The sequence below is a fragment of the Egretta garzetta genome, unplaced genomic scaffold, assembly GCF_000687185.1.
Source record: "Egretta garzetta isolate BGI_Z169 unplaced genomic scaffold, ASM68718v1 scaffold594, whole genome shotgun sequence".
In the NCBI taxonomy this organism is placed as follows: Eukaryota; Metazoa; Chordata; class Aves; order Pelecaniformes; family Ardeidae; genus Egretta; species Egretta garzetta.
Window position 1 is genome coordinate 893,797 of NW_009259578.1, and position 14,497 is coordinate 908,293.

The 14,497-nt window shown below is 35.3% G+C and overlaps 1 protein-coding gene across 1 annotated transcript in view; it reads left to right on the forward strand.

Moving 5' to 3' along the window:
* The window catches only part of UGGT2 (UDP-glucose glycoprotein glucosyltransferase 2), a 207,786-nt gene extending 196,369 nt beyond the window's left edge, over positions 1–11,417 (forward strand). The window contains exons 34-42 of the mRNA XM_009637705.1: positions 39–137; positions 1,447–1,531; positions 1,968–2,150; positions 3,390–3,550; positions 3,854–3,968; positions 7,607–7,723; positions 9,410–9,554; positions 10,421–10,510; positions 11,395–11,417. Coding sequence (XP_009636000.1) covers positions 39–137; positions 1,447–1,531; positions 1,968–2,150; positions 3,390–3,550; positions 3,854–3,968; positions 7,607–7,723; positions 9,410–9,554; positions 10,421–10,510; positions 11,395–11,417 — 1,018 coding nt within the window. The remainder of the gene's footprint in view (positions 1–38; positions 138–1,446; positions 1,532–1,967; positions 2,151–3,389; positions 3,551–3,853; positions 3,969–7,606; positions 7,724–9,409; positions 9,555–10,420; positions 10,511–11,394) is intronic.
* Positions 11,418–14,497: the final 3,080 nt, after the last annotated feature.

A 14,497-nucleotide genomic window follows, 5' to 3' on the forward strand; every position in this document is an offset into this window, starting at 1 on the left:
TGAATGTATACTTTATATAATAATTTTTATTTTCTTAGATTTTCAGAAAAAAATCCAACAGAGGAGAAGGAAAAGAAAAGTGATATTCTTAACATTTTTTCAGTTGCTTCAGGCCATTTATATGAACGTTTTTTAAGGTAAGGAAAGGTAAAAGGGAAATGAGAATTTCGTAGGGATACTGTAAACGTTCATCCTAAAATTAAGCAGCTTAAAGAAAATTACTTCTTTTTAACAAGCGGTAAAGAATAAATTGTTAAAACATAGCAAAGTTGTGTACATTGAGGACCAAATGTCTCTTTGTTTGAGAACAAAGTGATTCAACGTGTGGGTGTTAAAAAATACTGTTATTCTTTGAAGAAAGAAAAATGTTCTGTCTTTCATGAGTGCATGTGTAAAGTGTGAACATAAAGGATGAAGTTCAGCCTCGCTTTATAAGGACATGGCAGCAGTGACTTCATTAGAGCTGTATCTATTTTATGTTTAGTCCAAACTATGGATACCACTATATGCACAAATGGCCTTACTCACCGCAGTGTTCATTCAATAAGTAATGATTGCTTTGAAGGAATTCTTACAGCATTGCCTAATCTGCTCACAATCATCTCTGTTACTTTTCTGATTTCTTTGAGGGCTTGTCTACAGGTGTCAGATTTAGTTATTTTCCTATCCTAAAATGGAATTTCACAGTTCTTTCATGCATATTGATTTGGAAAGCAGTATTTTGTATGTATTGATTTTTATTTCTTAGTAGTCTGACACAGTTTGAATATCTGCATTTCTTTCCCTCAACCTACAACAACCTTCATAAAGGGAAAGGCTTGTTTATTTTAAGAGACAAAAATTAGTTTTAAAACATTCTATATGCTTCTTTACCTTATTTTGAAGTTTATTATTTCTTGATTTTTAAGGCAGACTTGACCTCTTGTAAGGTTTGAAGGCATTGCTTATCTGTCTGGTTACACCAAACAAATGCTAAAATAGTGAAAAAAAAATTGAACCCAAAATACTGATTTTTACAGTTATCAAGAGTTTTCTGAAGAGGATCTTAACATGCTTTCTCTTTTCCGCTGTTTTTCATTTCAGCAACCTATTAAACTCAACCAATGTATTTCTAAAATAAGTTCTCTCTGTAGCCAAGTTAATATAAAGTATTAATTGTTATTCTGGTTTTGTCAGGCACCTCTCTTAGAATAAAACATGCTAACAGATCTGCTTTTGAAATTGTATGTTCTAATATTCCTTAGCTGATCTGGATCAAATAAATCCATCTCAAAGTGGTCTTGAACACACGCTCTTTAAAGCTTTTAATTAGAAATAGACAGAAATTTCTGCTTAAATTGGGTTAGAACAAATTATACTTAGAAAGTTCTAGCACCTTCTAGGTGCAGTTGAAACTGAATGACCTGTGTGTATTCATTTGTTTATTGTAGACTTCTATTTCCACAGAATTATGATGCTTTCTGTCCTACGTCATACAAAAACACCAGTTAAATTTTGGTTTCTGAAAAACTATCTCTCCCCAACATTTAAGGTAGGAAAACCATCTTCCTTTTATTATTTTTTTTCTTTAAAATTTTAAGTAGTTTTAAAAAAAACACCACCAAACAATTGAGTAATTATGTAATTCAAAGTAAATTTTCACCATTGGAAATTACCTCTGAATGCATTAAATACCAGTAGTTTGAAGTTTCATGTGTAAGGTTCTTCTTTTCTGGAACCCAAAGCCCAGTTATATAATATAATAATTTCTTCTCTTCTGATAGTCTCCAGGAGCTTGAAAAAAATGCTTCTTATATTTATTGTAGCTGAGGATACTGCTAGAACTAAAGAAAGATTTTAAAATAATAATTAATGTAGTCAGTACAGCCAACACAGCTGCAACTGTGTTGCAATAGTCCCTTTTTTCCCTTCTGAGTCCTTGTGTGTGTCACATACATGTGCAACTAATAGTTTTTTCATTCTTCTAGGATGTTATTCCTCACATGGCTAAGAAGTATGGTTTCAAGTATGAGTTAGTACAGTATAAATGGCCCCGCTGGCTTTATCAACAGACAGAAAAACAGAGAATTATCTGGGGCTACAAAATTCTTTTTTTGGATGTTCTTTTCCCTTTGGCTGTGGATAAAATAATATTTGTTGATGCTGATCAGGTAAGAAAAAATGATGCTGTATAAATGTATGAGGAATTCGTTTTGGCTTGACTTGATCCAGTTTCATTCTCTGCGGCCATTTTGTTCAGATATTGGTCTCTTAAGAGTATTGGGGTTGTATGAGCAGAACCAGTGGTGTTGCAGAACGTGAAATGCCATAATTTCACTTGTCTTTAGTCATGTAGAAATCTAAAGTCTTACTACACTGAATTGCCCTAAATTGCCTGTGGAGAGAGAAAGGCACCTGGAGAGGTAGGTGCTATCTTTAAGGTGAGTTTCACCTAAGGCATATTCAAGTGATTCAGTCTCTAGGCTGATTGTGAGAGGCCTTCTCCACTCACTGTGGAGTGGAGACCATTTGAATAACTTCTAGATGGCTGAATTTTTTCAAGATTAATCCTGACTCTGTTTTTCCTAAATTTGTATGCAATCTTTCACTCAGAAATGAATGTTGTATAATATACTGAAAGATAACATGCTGTCTCAAACAGATGAGACATTGAAGAGTCTATGACATGGTTATTGAAAACCTCAGAACAAATATTATGTATCTTGGTCCTTTTCTGAAGCTTAAGAATAAATTAAATTGAGAGGAAGCAATGCAGACTGCAACTTCTGCAATTTCCTCTGGATACAGTAGTAGTACTGGTTGTCTGTCCTAACTACTCTAAGGATTCTCTGTACTTCGAAACTAACTAAAACTTTTTTACCACTGATAAATTAGTGAGGTTTGATGGAAGAATGATTGGCCTGTAAATAAAGGATATTTGTAAAATGTCCTTATTACCCATTTTTAAAAGTACATTATTACTAGATACAAAGATTTTTCAAATGATGCATTAATTTTGGAGTGCCCAAGCTAATTAACAAATAGAAAGGACTTTTTAGAAGGGAGGTGCTCAGTAGATTTTGAAAGTTATATCCCTGCATGAAGGAGTTTAATACTGGGCAACTGGAAATCTGCTCTATAAATTAAAAATACTGCTTGTTTTATTTTATTTATTTATTAAATGCGTTCCACAGATGGCCACAGAATAAACAATTTATTTTTTTTTTCTAGAACAATAATTTGGTAAATGTCATTCCAATGGAATACTTTCTCTATACTCCACTGTTGTAGCATCTCACATTTTTTAAAAATGAAAATTAAAATAAGGAAGCTTGCTGCCATAACTACCCTCATATGCATACTTTAAAAACAGTATTAAATTATAAAAATATTTTTTATTTTTTATTTAGATTGTGAGAAGTGACCTAAAAGAACTCCAAGATCTAGATCTAAATGGAGCTCCCTATGGATACACACCTTTCTGTGACAGCCGTAAAGACATGGATGGATACCGTTTTTGGAAATCGGGATACTGGGCATCACATCTTGGAAAAAGGAAATACCATATTAGGTAGGATAACTCCTTACATATTTTTGTGCACTTCGTGAATTTGATTAAAATCTGGGTCTTAATACTGATCACTAAGGCATTCAAAAGCAATTGCCCTGTGGTTGTTCTCAGCAAGAGATGAGAAAGGCATGAAAGCCGATGACATGTTGATTTCACTTTTTTATTGCAGCTTCAGCTACTTAATAAAAAAAAAATATTCCTTTAGGATGGGAACATTTTTTGGGTTCCTGTTTCTTTTATTAATGTTATCAAAAAGAAGGTGAAACTCCACAAATCTTAATTCTTTCTTTTTTATCTTTGTAGTGCCTTATACGTTGTAGATCTTAAGAAGTTCAGAAAGATCGCAGCAGGAGATAGGCTTCGGGGCCAGTACCAGGCTCTTAGTCAAGATCCAAACAGTCTGTCAAACCTAGATCAGGTATATACGGGTTTAAGCAATTTAGTTTTTATTTTCTATGTCTGTCTTAATATAAATGGAATTATTTTGTATCTCTATATGTTATGTAATTCTGAAACTATTTGCCCTTTACTGATGTTCTAGCAAATTTTCAGGTGTGCATATGAGCACAGTTCAGAAAACCAAATAATTATTACTGTAAATAACCGTTTAATATGAAAAAAAGAGGAAAAACGGCGTAGAGGATAAATGTATTGCACTGCTGTCCTTTATTTGTAGATGCTCTAAGTACATTTGTGTTTTTCTAATGATAACCTTATATTCTGGTAATGGTAATTATATTCTTACTTAACTAACTTACTTAAGCTCTTTTTCTTCTTTCTTCCTTTTTTCTGTTAATGTAAATTTAATTTTTGTAAGCTAACTGCTAATGCACTCTAGTGATTGCTGTACATGGTCACCCTGGGGTGACTGTAGTCTTCATTTATGTAACTCCACCAATTTTTAAAGCTACGTGGGTTAAGTCAGGGTGCAAATCACAAGTGCATAAGTAGATCCCAGATGTACAGAACGTACTCAAATTTATTTTCGTCTTCTGTAGTAGAGGCTCTTTAACTCAGCAGGAGATTGATAATACAGCTCATCCAATTTCTGCCCAAGTAAATAATAATTTTATTCATGTGTCTCTTTGGGTGAGCTTCAGAAGGATTAATAAGTGAGATTGTCCCTGCTTTTGTAATTTTTCCATGTGGAATTACTAAAGCACAAAAGGTTTGTTACGGGCTTGTAGCAGTACAGAGTTGGCAAAGCCCGTGTCTCTCAATGCCTGCATTCCACCCCCTTACTCTGCAAGCAAGCTTCTCTCTCTCTCCTACCTAAGTACCTTACTGCCACTTGCATTTTTTCCCAGAAATAAAATTAAAAATTGAAAACAGAAGTTCTTATGATACCGGGCAAAGAAAAGTGGAAATACAGTCACGTTGCAAACTCAAACTAGACAGGACACAAGGAGTTGGAGCAGCCTTAAGCTACAACTGTTAAGAGCAAAAGACTGATATAACAGCAATGGTCAGATTTTACCTCTCTTTTCCAGACACTAGAATGAATTATGGGCCCTGTATTGCACACTTAGAGAGCTCTGATGTGATTAGCTGTGTTTTTCAAACATAGCCTTACCCATGCGTACAAGGTGTCTTTCAGAAAGACCTTAAAGATTCAGAAGCTGGTTACAGGGCTTCCACTATAATGCTGCTTCTCAGAAAGAGTCATTAGTTCCTTCTAATGTTCTCAAAGTATTAATAATGTATATCTTTCAGTTTTGAGATTCTTATATTTTCAATGACAGCATTAATAGTTCATAGCATGTATCTCTTCTAAATCTGTTGGATCAAATCAAAAGCCACTCAAGTATCAGGTACCCTTCCTTCAGCACGTCAGTGCTGAGAGCAGACATTAAGGTAGCTAAATCTTGGCAGAATGGAATTGGAATTCCTTTGGAAAGGGAAATATTTTGAAGTAATATTTTCACAGTAATCTGCTTTCTGACTGTATTGATAGGAATCACTTTGTCTTCATTGCTCCTACTTATGCCAAATCCAGCGTCATTCCTAGAAATAGAAACCACAGTGCAATCTTTTACAAGAGTCCTGGAGAGCTTTTAGCTACTGATAGAGATGCATTATGATAATTTTTTTTCTTTTTATTTTAAATATCTGGCTGGAGTGCTCACTGCCCTTCTCAAAGAAGCAGCAATCTCAGTTCTTTGTTAATCTGCCAGTACTGCTGCCTTCATGGGTGGCAGTTAAGGTTATGCTAATATAAACCACAAAATAGAAGTAGATAGTGTGGGGAAAAAAGGTAATTTTAAATGCCAAAAATAGTTAATAAAGAACTCTTAGGGAGCAAAATTACACACGATAAAACCTAGATTTCCAGTACAGCCAATTTAATGGTTCTTTTTAAAAAGAAGCATGGAAATTTCTATGTAAAGATGACAAAACACGTACACTAATACCAATATTTATACTAATACCAATTCATTAACAACTAGGCAATTAAGCATCTTTTTCTTTACTTAAAGAATAAAATCAGCGAAAAGCAATGTAAGAGTAGAATTTTTTATTAGGAGGAAATTTTTTAATTTTTTAAACTGAAATTTTATTTTCTAATAAAGATGCTGCTGTACTTGAGTCCCCCTTTAAAATTGTGTTATCTGACTAAATGTGGAAACAGTCATATTGTAAATCAAACTGAAGAATGACTTTTAAATGTTGTTTGTGATAGTCTAGAAGACTTTCATTTCAGCAGGTTACATATTTTGAATTTTAGCAGTGACAGTAAAACCAATCTGTTCTTGCTCATTTATTTTTCTGATTTGTGAATGTTTCCTCTCTGATCTTCCAGATGTATTTTAGTGGTTTTGAGTGTAAATCACTTTCTTCTGAAAAGCAACTTTTTGTTTAGATTTTTTTTAAACTTTCTTCTATTTACTTTAAATCCTGGAATTAGGAGCTGGTTTTATACTTTCTACTCCTTATAACAATTTGTAAATTCACAACTTCGAGAGTTACAGTAGTAACTCAGGAATTGTGATTTCATTTAGAAAGTCAAGAGGGAGAAGAGAAAACCAATCACTTTTCTCTTGAAATTGAGATGGTAATAAACCATTTATTTTATCTTCCAAAAATTCATTGAATTGAAGTTTTAAAAAAAAATAAAGCATTTAAATTAATGTTGAATGTCTTGACTCTCAGTATACTTATATTTGATGTATTTTTCCTATACTAATGTCTATATTTGAATTAAATTATATGCCTTTCATAATGCACCTATACCTATACGTATTTTATTCTGTCACATTTAGCAATGTGAATTGGCAAAATAAGATGTGACTGATACTTACAATAAGTACTGACATTTATCTTGTAAATATAATGTTGGGGTTGCACATGTGAGGGAGATTACGAATCGATCTATAAGCGATAGCTGTTATTTTTACCTATGGCCAGAGTACATGCAGTGCATGACCGCCTGAGGTTTTTCTCATTTGTAAATGCTGTTCCCTACATTTAGCAAGATATTGATTCAGAGTTTTCATGACGAGGGTCCTTAGCTATATATAGTAAAGGTTGAAAAAAAAGAAATTTTAAGTGAAATAAGGAAGATAGCCAGGTAGCAGTTTAATACCTTTTCCTTTTCACGCCCATGTTTCTGGACTCCATTTTCCTAGAAGAGGGCTAAATTTAGGGTAGTGGTGTAATCCTGGATTATATACTTTTAAGGGCAGGAATGGTAAGATGGTTAAGTTTTGCTTTAATAATTTCACACGGTCTAATTCTGCTCGGTTGTATTTATAGTGTGACAAACAGGATCTGAACCATAAGTATAGGACAGTAGTATTGCTTATGTGAAGCTAAGGAAGGAAAGATGTAAGTACAAGAAGAAATTGCTTGAGAATTGAGAGGTGGAATTGGCCATCAAAATGACTATTACTAAGTTTTGAATTTACTTGAAAAAGAACTACGTGAGCACTTAGAAGGAAATGTAAGAACAATTTGCAGAAACAGTAACTGGCTAAGATATTCTACTTTTAAGTAGTTGCCTGATAGCCTGTTACATTAAATTCAATGCTAACTTACGATTTTACAAAATTTCCACAGGATCTTCCCAATAATATGATTCATCAAGTAGCTATTAAGTCTCTCCCTCAGGAATGGCTTTGGTGTGAAACCTGGTGTGATGATGAATCCAAGAAAAAGGCTAAAACAATAGACTTGGTGAGTTGATTTTGAGTGAAGTTAAGTTTTACAAATTAGAAACTTTGCTGTAGTTTCTGAGGCTTTTGAGATACGCATATGCGATGTCAGGGAGGCAGCCTCGCTGGAAGGCACTGGCACCCTACTTCCCGTTCCCTACAATACAGCAGCTTTTCTCCTTTCCTCTGAGACCTCTCCTGCTTCTCTGTACCAAATTTGGTTATGTTGAAGCTGAAAACTGTACCTGAAAATTAGACATTTCTAGCTGTAACTGGATAGGATCAGGGTTTTTCACACCTGTACATGTATTTTCCTTATCTTTTTTCCATATTCAGCCAGCTTAGTGGACCTCTAATGAAGTACTGCTAACTGTTTGGGTATTGTGTGCTGCTGTTTTGCTCTCTACAAAACAGGTTCCTCCAGAAACTGCTCTGTAGAGGATTAATATTATCGTGGGTTTCTCTGTCCATTTCACCACTACAAGCTGGAGATAAAGCAGAGCTTAAAAAGCGTAATGCTGAGGAGACCATCCACATTTAGAAAGAAGAAAATGTCTGTCTTTGGGAATTGAAACAGAGAGAGAAAATGTTCTTCTCTGTCATTATTAGCCCCACCCTCATTTTTTGGCAACCTCCATGCAGTGTGAGTGATACTTCAGAGCCGTAATTATGAAGAAAAACAGACAATTGGAATCTGGTGCGAATATTCATCGTGTAAATAGTTTGGTTTTCTTTGTGTCTTTACAGTTGTTAAAATAAGCTTTTTTGTGCCCTAAACATGGGTACACTCTTTATTCAAGAAAGACTGAAATTAAGTTACTAGACCTTCTTTCAATCCCCATTATAGTGTATCACTTTTTATTATGATTTGCACCTATTGATTACTTCCATAAAATAACATATTTTCTAGACAACGCTAGAGGAAGCATTACAAACTTAATAAAAAACCTTATCAGATTTAATTTCAGTATGCTAATGTGTATCTTCTATCTCCCTGTGTACCTTTGTCTAAATATTAGTAGTCTTGTGCTGGCTATGTCTCTGCTATCCATATAATCAGAAGAAAATACAAGTATTTACAATAAAATGTTTTAAATAATTTAAACAGCATTTATTTACAATTTGGTTTGTGTGATTTTTTTTTTTTCTAATTATTATTATCAAGATAAATGACCTTGCACGCTGTCCTTTAGCAAAATTGTAAACGCCGACAAAATTATTGTAGATATGAAATAATTTAGAGCAAAGAAATATATTGGAGAGTGGAGATATTTCTTTGAGCTGGCAAGAGATGACCCTGTTTATAAAAATATGAGAATTTTCGCCAGACACTTAACCTGTTATGGTGACTGGAATCTATGGTAAATAGCAGTTCTCTGCAAAACATTCGGTCGGTATTTTTGCATAAATAACTTTATACTGTACTTCTCTAAATTCCTTGTCAGGATTCGTGATTTGCTGTTGAGTAGTTTCTGGCTGATGTTAAACTTATTTTTCACTTTGAAATAGTTGTAGACCATTTGAAACATTCAGATGATTGTCCTAGCCAACGTATGGTTACAACTGGCTAGTTTTTAACAGTGATGCACGTTTGCTGTTCTGCCGTTCGTTTTTAGTAACGTTGAGGGGGAGATCGCTTTAAAGTTCATTGGAGAGGTGATGTTTTCCCATTTACTTTGTTTACATCTAGTATGTTTTAAACTTGCAGTGCAACAATCCCCAAACCAAAGAACCAAAATTAAAGGCTGCTGCCCGGATAGTTCCCGAATGGGTTGACTATGACGCTGAGATACGAACGTTAATACAGCAAATTGAAAAAGAGAAGAAAAATATAACATCGTTCTTTCAAAAAGGTAATTTACACGCAGATTCATCTCTTTAAAATAAATATTAATATGGTTGAAATTAAGGTTGGGATCGGTAGACACAAATAATGCATTTGTTTCATTTTCCCCACTCTTGGAGAAATTGTGTGGGTTTTAAGAGTCGCATGATGCTTCTTTACACAGGAGTTACACTAAGAGGATAAAATCTTCTGTTTCACACCAAAATCCACAAGGAAATCGTTAGCAGTGTCCTGTTGTTAGAGTTCAGACACAACCAACTGTTCCACAAGATATGAGCCACAAATATTAAATGAAGTACATTAGCTTAGACCTCACTTAAAGAATCTAAGCTAACGCCTTTTAATTCAGCATAGTCTGTTAAGCAGTAGGTTACTGAGTCCCTCTTAATTCATTAGTTCACAAAAACTTTGTCAGTAACTTCAGTCTTCAGTGTCAATCATTAATTCAGTAGTAAGATACCCCTTACTAATCTTTTCTTACTTTTCAGCTTGAAATGTGCTTGAAAGCCACGTGCTGTTTCATTTTCTAGCATGATTTGATTTTTTTTTTTATTTTACATTGCTCTTCTAACTTCTTAATCCTTTAGAGCCAGTGCGTATTCAAAGTACAAGATGTGAGAGATTTAACAAATAAAGGACAAAAGCTGTACACAAGAATACCTGAGTAAGGTTAAAAACCTCCTTCCCTCCAAAACTAAGAACTGCCGAACGCTGAACCATCGAGATAAATGATGGTTCGCTTTCTCCATACTGCCCAGATGTGCAGCCGTGGTCTCTGTGCCTGGCTACTTGTGCTCCCCTCCTTTCAGGTTTTACTCATCCTCTCCAGAAACTTCCATCTTGCGCTCTCTGTCTTCAGACTGTACTTTGCAGGTTTCCCTGCCAGTCTCTGTCTCCAGTCCCATTTCCTTTCCTGTAGCTCTCTGTCCCTGTACACTCCACCCAACAGCTACCGAAAGCCAGGTACGCGTCGGCAGCTTTCTTCTCAGCCTCACCCAGGCCAGAAGGGAGGGGAACTGAGAACAAAGAGACTGGGAGTCTTTCTAGACTGGAGTCACTGGGGAATGTAGGTAGGATGTCCCGGGAGGTCTCCTGAGCTGGTCTTTGCAGGGCCACGTTTGGGCACAGAATCACAGGGATAGCGACAGGCGCCTTTGCACCAGTTCAATCTTTGCCACAACACATGGGAATGCTACAACTTCCCAAATTAGAGATGAACAGAAGACACCAAGATAAATTTGATGTAGCAGACACCTGCCGTGAAAATTATTATTAAGGACTGGCACATTTAGAAAGAATGGAAAAGATGATTTTACAGCAGGACAAGACAGGCAGCTTTCATAATAACTGCACTACAGCGCTCAGCTTGGTAACAGATAGTGTGCCTAGGGAAAAAAAAAAAAAAGAAACTACACTATAAACAGTGTTTTAGTTTACAAATAGATTTTGGTTTGGTTTTTTACTAAAATAATTTTAAACTGAGTTACATAGCATGAGAGAAAAACCCGCTCTTACAGGGCTTCCAATGAGACTTGGCTTCTTGGAGTGATGTGAAACAAAAAAAGGTCATCTCAGCTCTCAAGGTTGAAGAAAAAACTTAGCAGATAAATATTTTAAAAAGACCTCAGTCAGGGAACGAATTCATTTTTCGTTATAAAGAATTCTTGGTACTTTTTATCCTTTGTGAAAGCTTATGGTCAACTTTTAGGGAGGCTCTAAAAATGAAGTACACGTTGCTGAACTGACTGACAAGCAATAAATAGAAGGTAAAGGGTTTTCTCCACATTTTACAAAACTAGTCATTAAGTGTATTTGGTTTTTATAATTTTTGTTTCCTTTGGTTACAGATCGTAAGCATGATGAACTTTAGTGCAGCCTGTAAACAGCAACGATGAGAGCCCAATAGTCATCTGCGAAAGGCTGAATGGAAGTTACGACTGTTATGTTGGCACTATTTGTAACATTCTTCAATGATGTCAAATATTTTATAACTTATAGTGTTATTTAAAAAGTTTTAAATGAAATACAAAAACAGAAGAGAGAAATCCACAGGTACTTGATTTTTTTTTTATTTTTTTTTAACCAGCGTAGAGTAGCTTTCCTAATTTCTTTGGTCTCCTTTTCCTTCTCTAAATGACAGTTTGCCCAGAGGATTTTAGAATATCAGGAATGACGTGGATTTTCAACTCTTCAAAGATAAATTGTGTCAGCCTGGAGGAGGACACACACATGTAATATGTACGTGAAAACTGTTTTGTGCATGTTACGTGCACTAAGTTAGTGTATTTAAACACAAAGGATTTTGATCAGACATTTCATGGGTTTGTCCCTGGAGAAATGCTGTGGTCACAAGAAAAAAATCTCAGTGTAGCAAAGATACTACATAAAAAAACCCAAGCTTGTGTAATTTAGACCACAAGAATTTAAGACTTTCCAACCAGCATACGTTGTGTCAGAAGGTCAGTACCTGACAGCTGTTTCCACTCAGTTTTATCATAATTCTGTTTAGAATTTAAAATAAAATAGTAAAAATTACTCAAGTATTTTATTATCAGTGGTGTTTCCCATAACTTCCTAAATATGTACTCATGAAACTATTGTTCTAATGGGCTACTGATAATTTAATCCCACAAAAACTAGCAGTGGAAAAGTTCTTGCAATACACACATTTGAAAGTAGAAAATTTGTTTATTATACTGAAATCTAGTGCCTTACATACATACTCTGTTGCTTAGGCTGTGCTGGTTTCAAAATAGATCGGATTCGACCACAAATTTTTGTAAGAGCGAGCATAATGCAGTGTTTGAGTCTAAATGCTTGCAATTATAAAAGATAAGGATGCACTAAGTGGGTGAATCCTTTGTGAGTTGCACAGTATTTCCATACCAGCAAATAATTCAATAAATAATATGAAAAATGAAGCATATTTGTATGTATGGTTGTTGTCCTCAGGTGCTATTTAAAATTTCTTACTGTAAGAGCAAGTATTTAAACTCGTGCTTTGCTGACATTTTTCACGTCTTAGTAATATGAGACATGCAAAATTTTTTTACATGCCTATATATTTTTTGTTGTATTACCTTAATGCACTTTGAACAGTTTTAACATGTCACACGAATTTTAAAAGGGCTGTTGCAGGCATTTTCTTTGCGTGAAGTACCCGATGAAGTATTTCCTGTATAACCCAACAGCAGACACTCACTTCAGTCCTCTTGAGCTATCCCATTTCACCGCGGTATCTGTTCTGTTGCACTTGCTCTCCAGCACGATTACGTCAGGCTATCGGGCAGCAAGTCGAACATATTTGAACACAGAATTTAGAAAAGTTGGTATTTTTATACCATATAGATGGACTTGTAAATGACTTAGCAGATGTCTCTGTGCCATTACTATAAATTCAATGTGTAACAAGGAAACAACTGATCCTCCATACAGAGAAAAAAATCATTAGTCAGCTGCTCTTTTTTGGTTTGTGTTTTTTTTTTTTAATCTTACACTTCCGTCCTGATGCTTTACTCTGCAGCAGGATTTCACGTTGATCCGTCTTGGAATATCGTGCTTGAAACATACATTGGAAACCTTTTTTTAAGCCAGAAGTTAAAGGTTCTTTAAGAAACCTTATTTCTCTTTAATTATGATTATCTGTGTGGGAAACGTCTGTTATGCAGAATAAAAAGTGGCTGATTTATGCACTGGTTTCCTGTTCATTTTATCTGTAGCATCCTGTTCTTCCTAAAATTGCATTACTTCTACAGGCTTTAAAGAAGAAATACCTCTTTAATTAATATTTCCTTGAGATTACTTAAATGGTTAGAATATAGTGTCTTAGAAATGTAATTTACTGGAGACACTTTGGAGATTTAAAAGCTTTCATGCCATTTTCTACAGTGTTCTTTATATTTGCAAAAAATGTTTTACAGCCTTTCTTTTTCCTGCCTAATAACATTTTGAAGGAAAGCTCTTTTTTTGAAATGAGGTATTGCTTTATAAAACAAAGAGGTCTGGTGAATACGCTAACTACTCATCAAAGATCTCTTTAAAGCAGCACTTTGATTCATTAGCATATCATTACATTTTTTAATACTAAAGCAATGAATTGTAGATGTACAAAATATTAAAAGTGTCGATGGAGAAAAAAAATAAGTATTTTCTGTTCTCCTATTTTGTATTACAAAGTAACCATTAAATGCTTGGTTAATAGATCCAAGGCAAAAAAAACCTGCAGCAAGTCCTCAAATGCCTTTGATCTAAAGAACGTGTTTGTGCTGGGAAGCAACAGCAGTGTTCAAAACTAGAAATTCGCTTGGAGGTGCAGAGAGAGCTTATGTCCCGTTCCCAATCTGTATGCTCTGCCCTGTGGAAGGGAAGAAAATGCATCCTGGATTTGAAGAGCGTTACCCAAACCTGGTTGAAATCAGTAAATCAAAGTAATATTTGAAGTGCTCAAATGAAGAGCTTATACAATAGATATTCATATTACTGTTACAGTGTCTTTTCTAGGTCTTACTCTACTTGAGATCAGCTTGAGTTGAACAGAAAATGAACAAACCAGACATTAATGCAGTTTTGTGGACAAGCCCAAGCTTTGGTATTGAAAGTATTTCTCAGTAAGGTTCCTTTTAAGCTTTTTCCTAAACCAAGCGCTTGCCTTCACACTGAGCCTTCATGGAATCCCAGAACACCAGGTTGGAAGGGACCTCAAGCATCACCTGGTCCAACCTTTCTAGGCAAGAGCACAGGCTAGACAAGATGGCCCAGCACCCTGTCCAGTTGGGTCTGAAGCGAAGTCACTGGTGGAGTTCAAGATCTACAGCAGCACTTTGAGGGCATGGTCACCCCCAGAGGCCTGCCATGCAGTTTCTCCTCCAGCCTCCACCTTTGCGGAGCAGCCCAGCCTCACCTTCTCTTCAGCTGGCCTTGAAGTCTCACCTAAAAGTGCTGCTGAGCAAG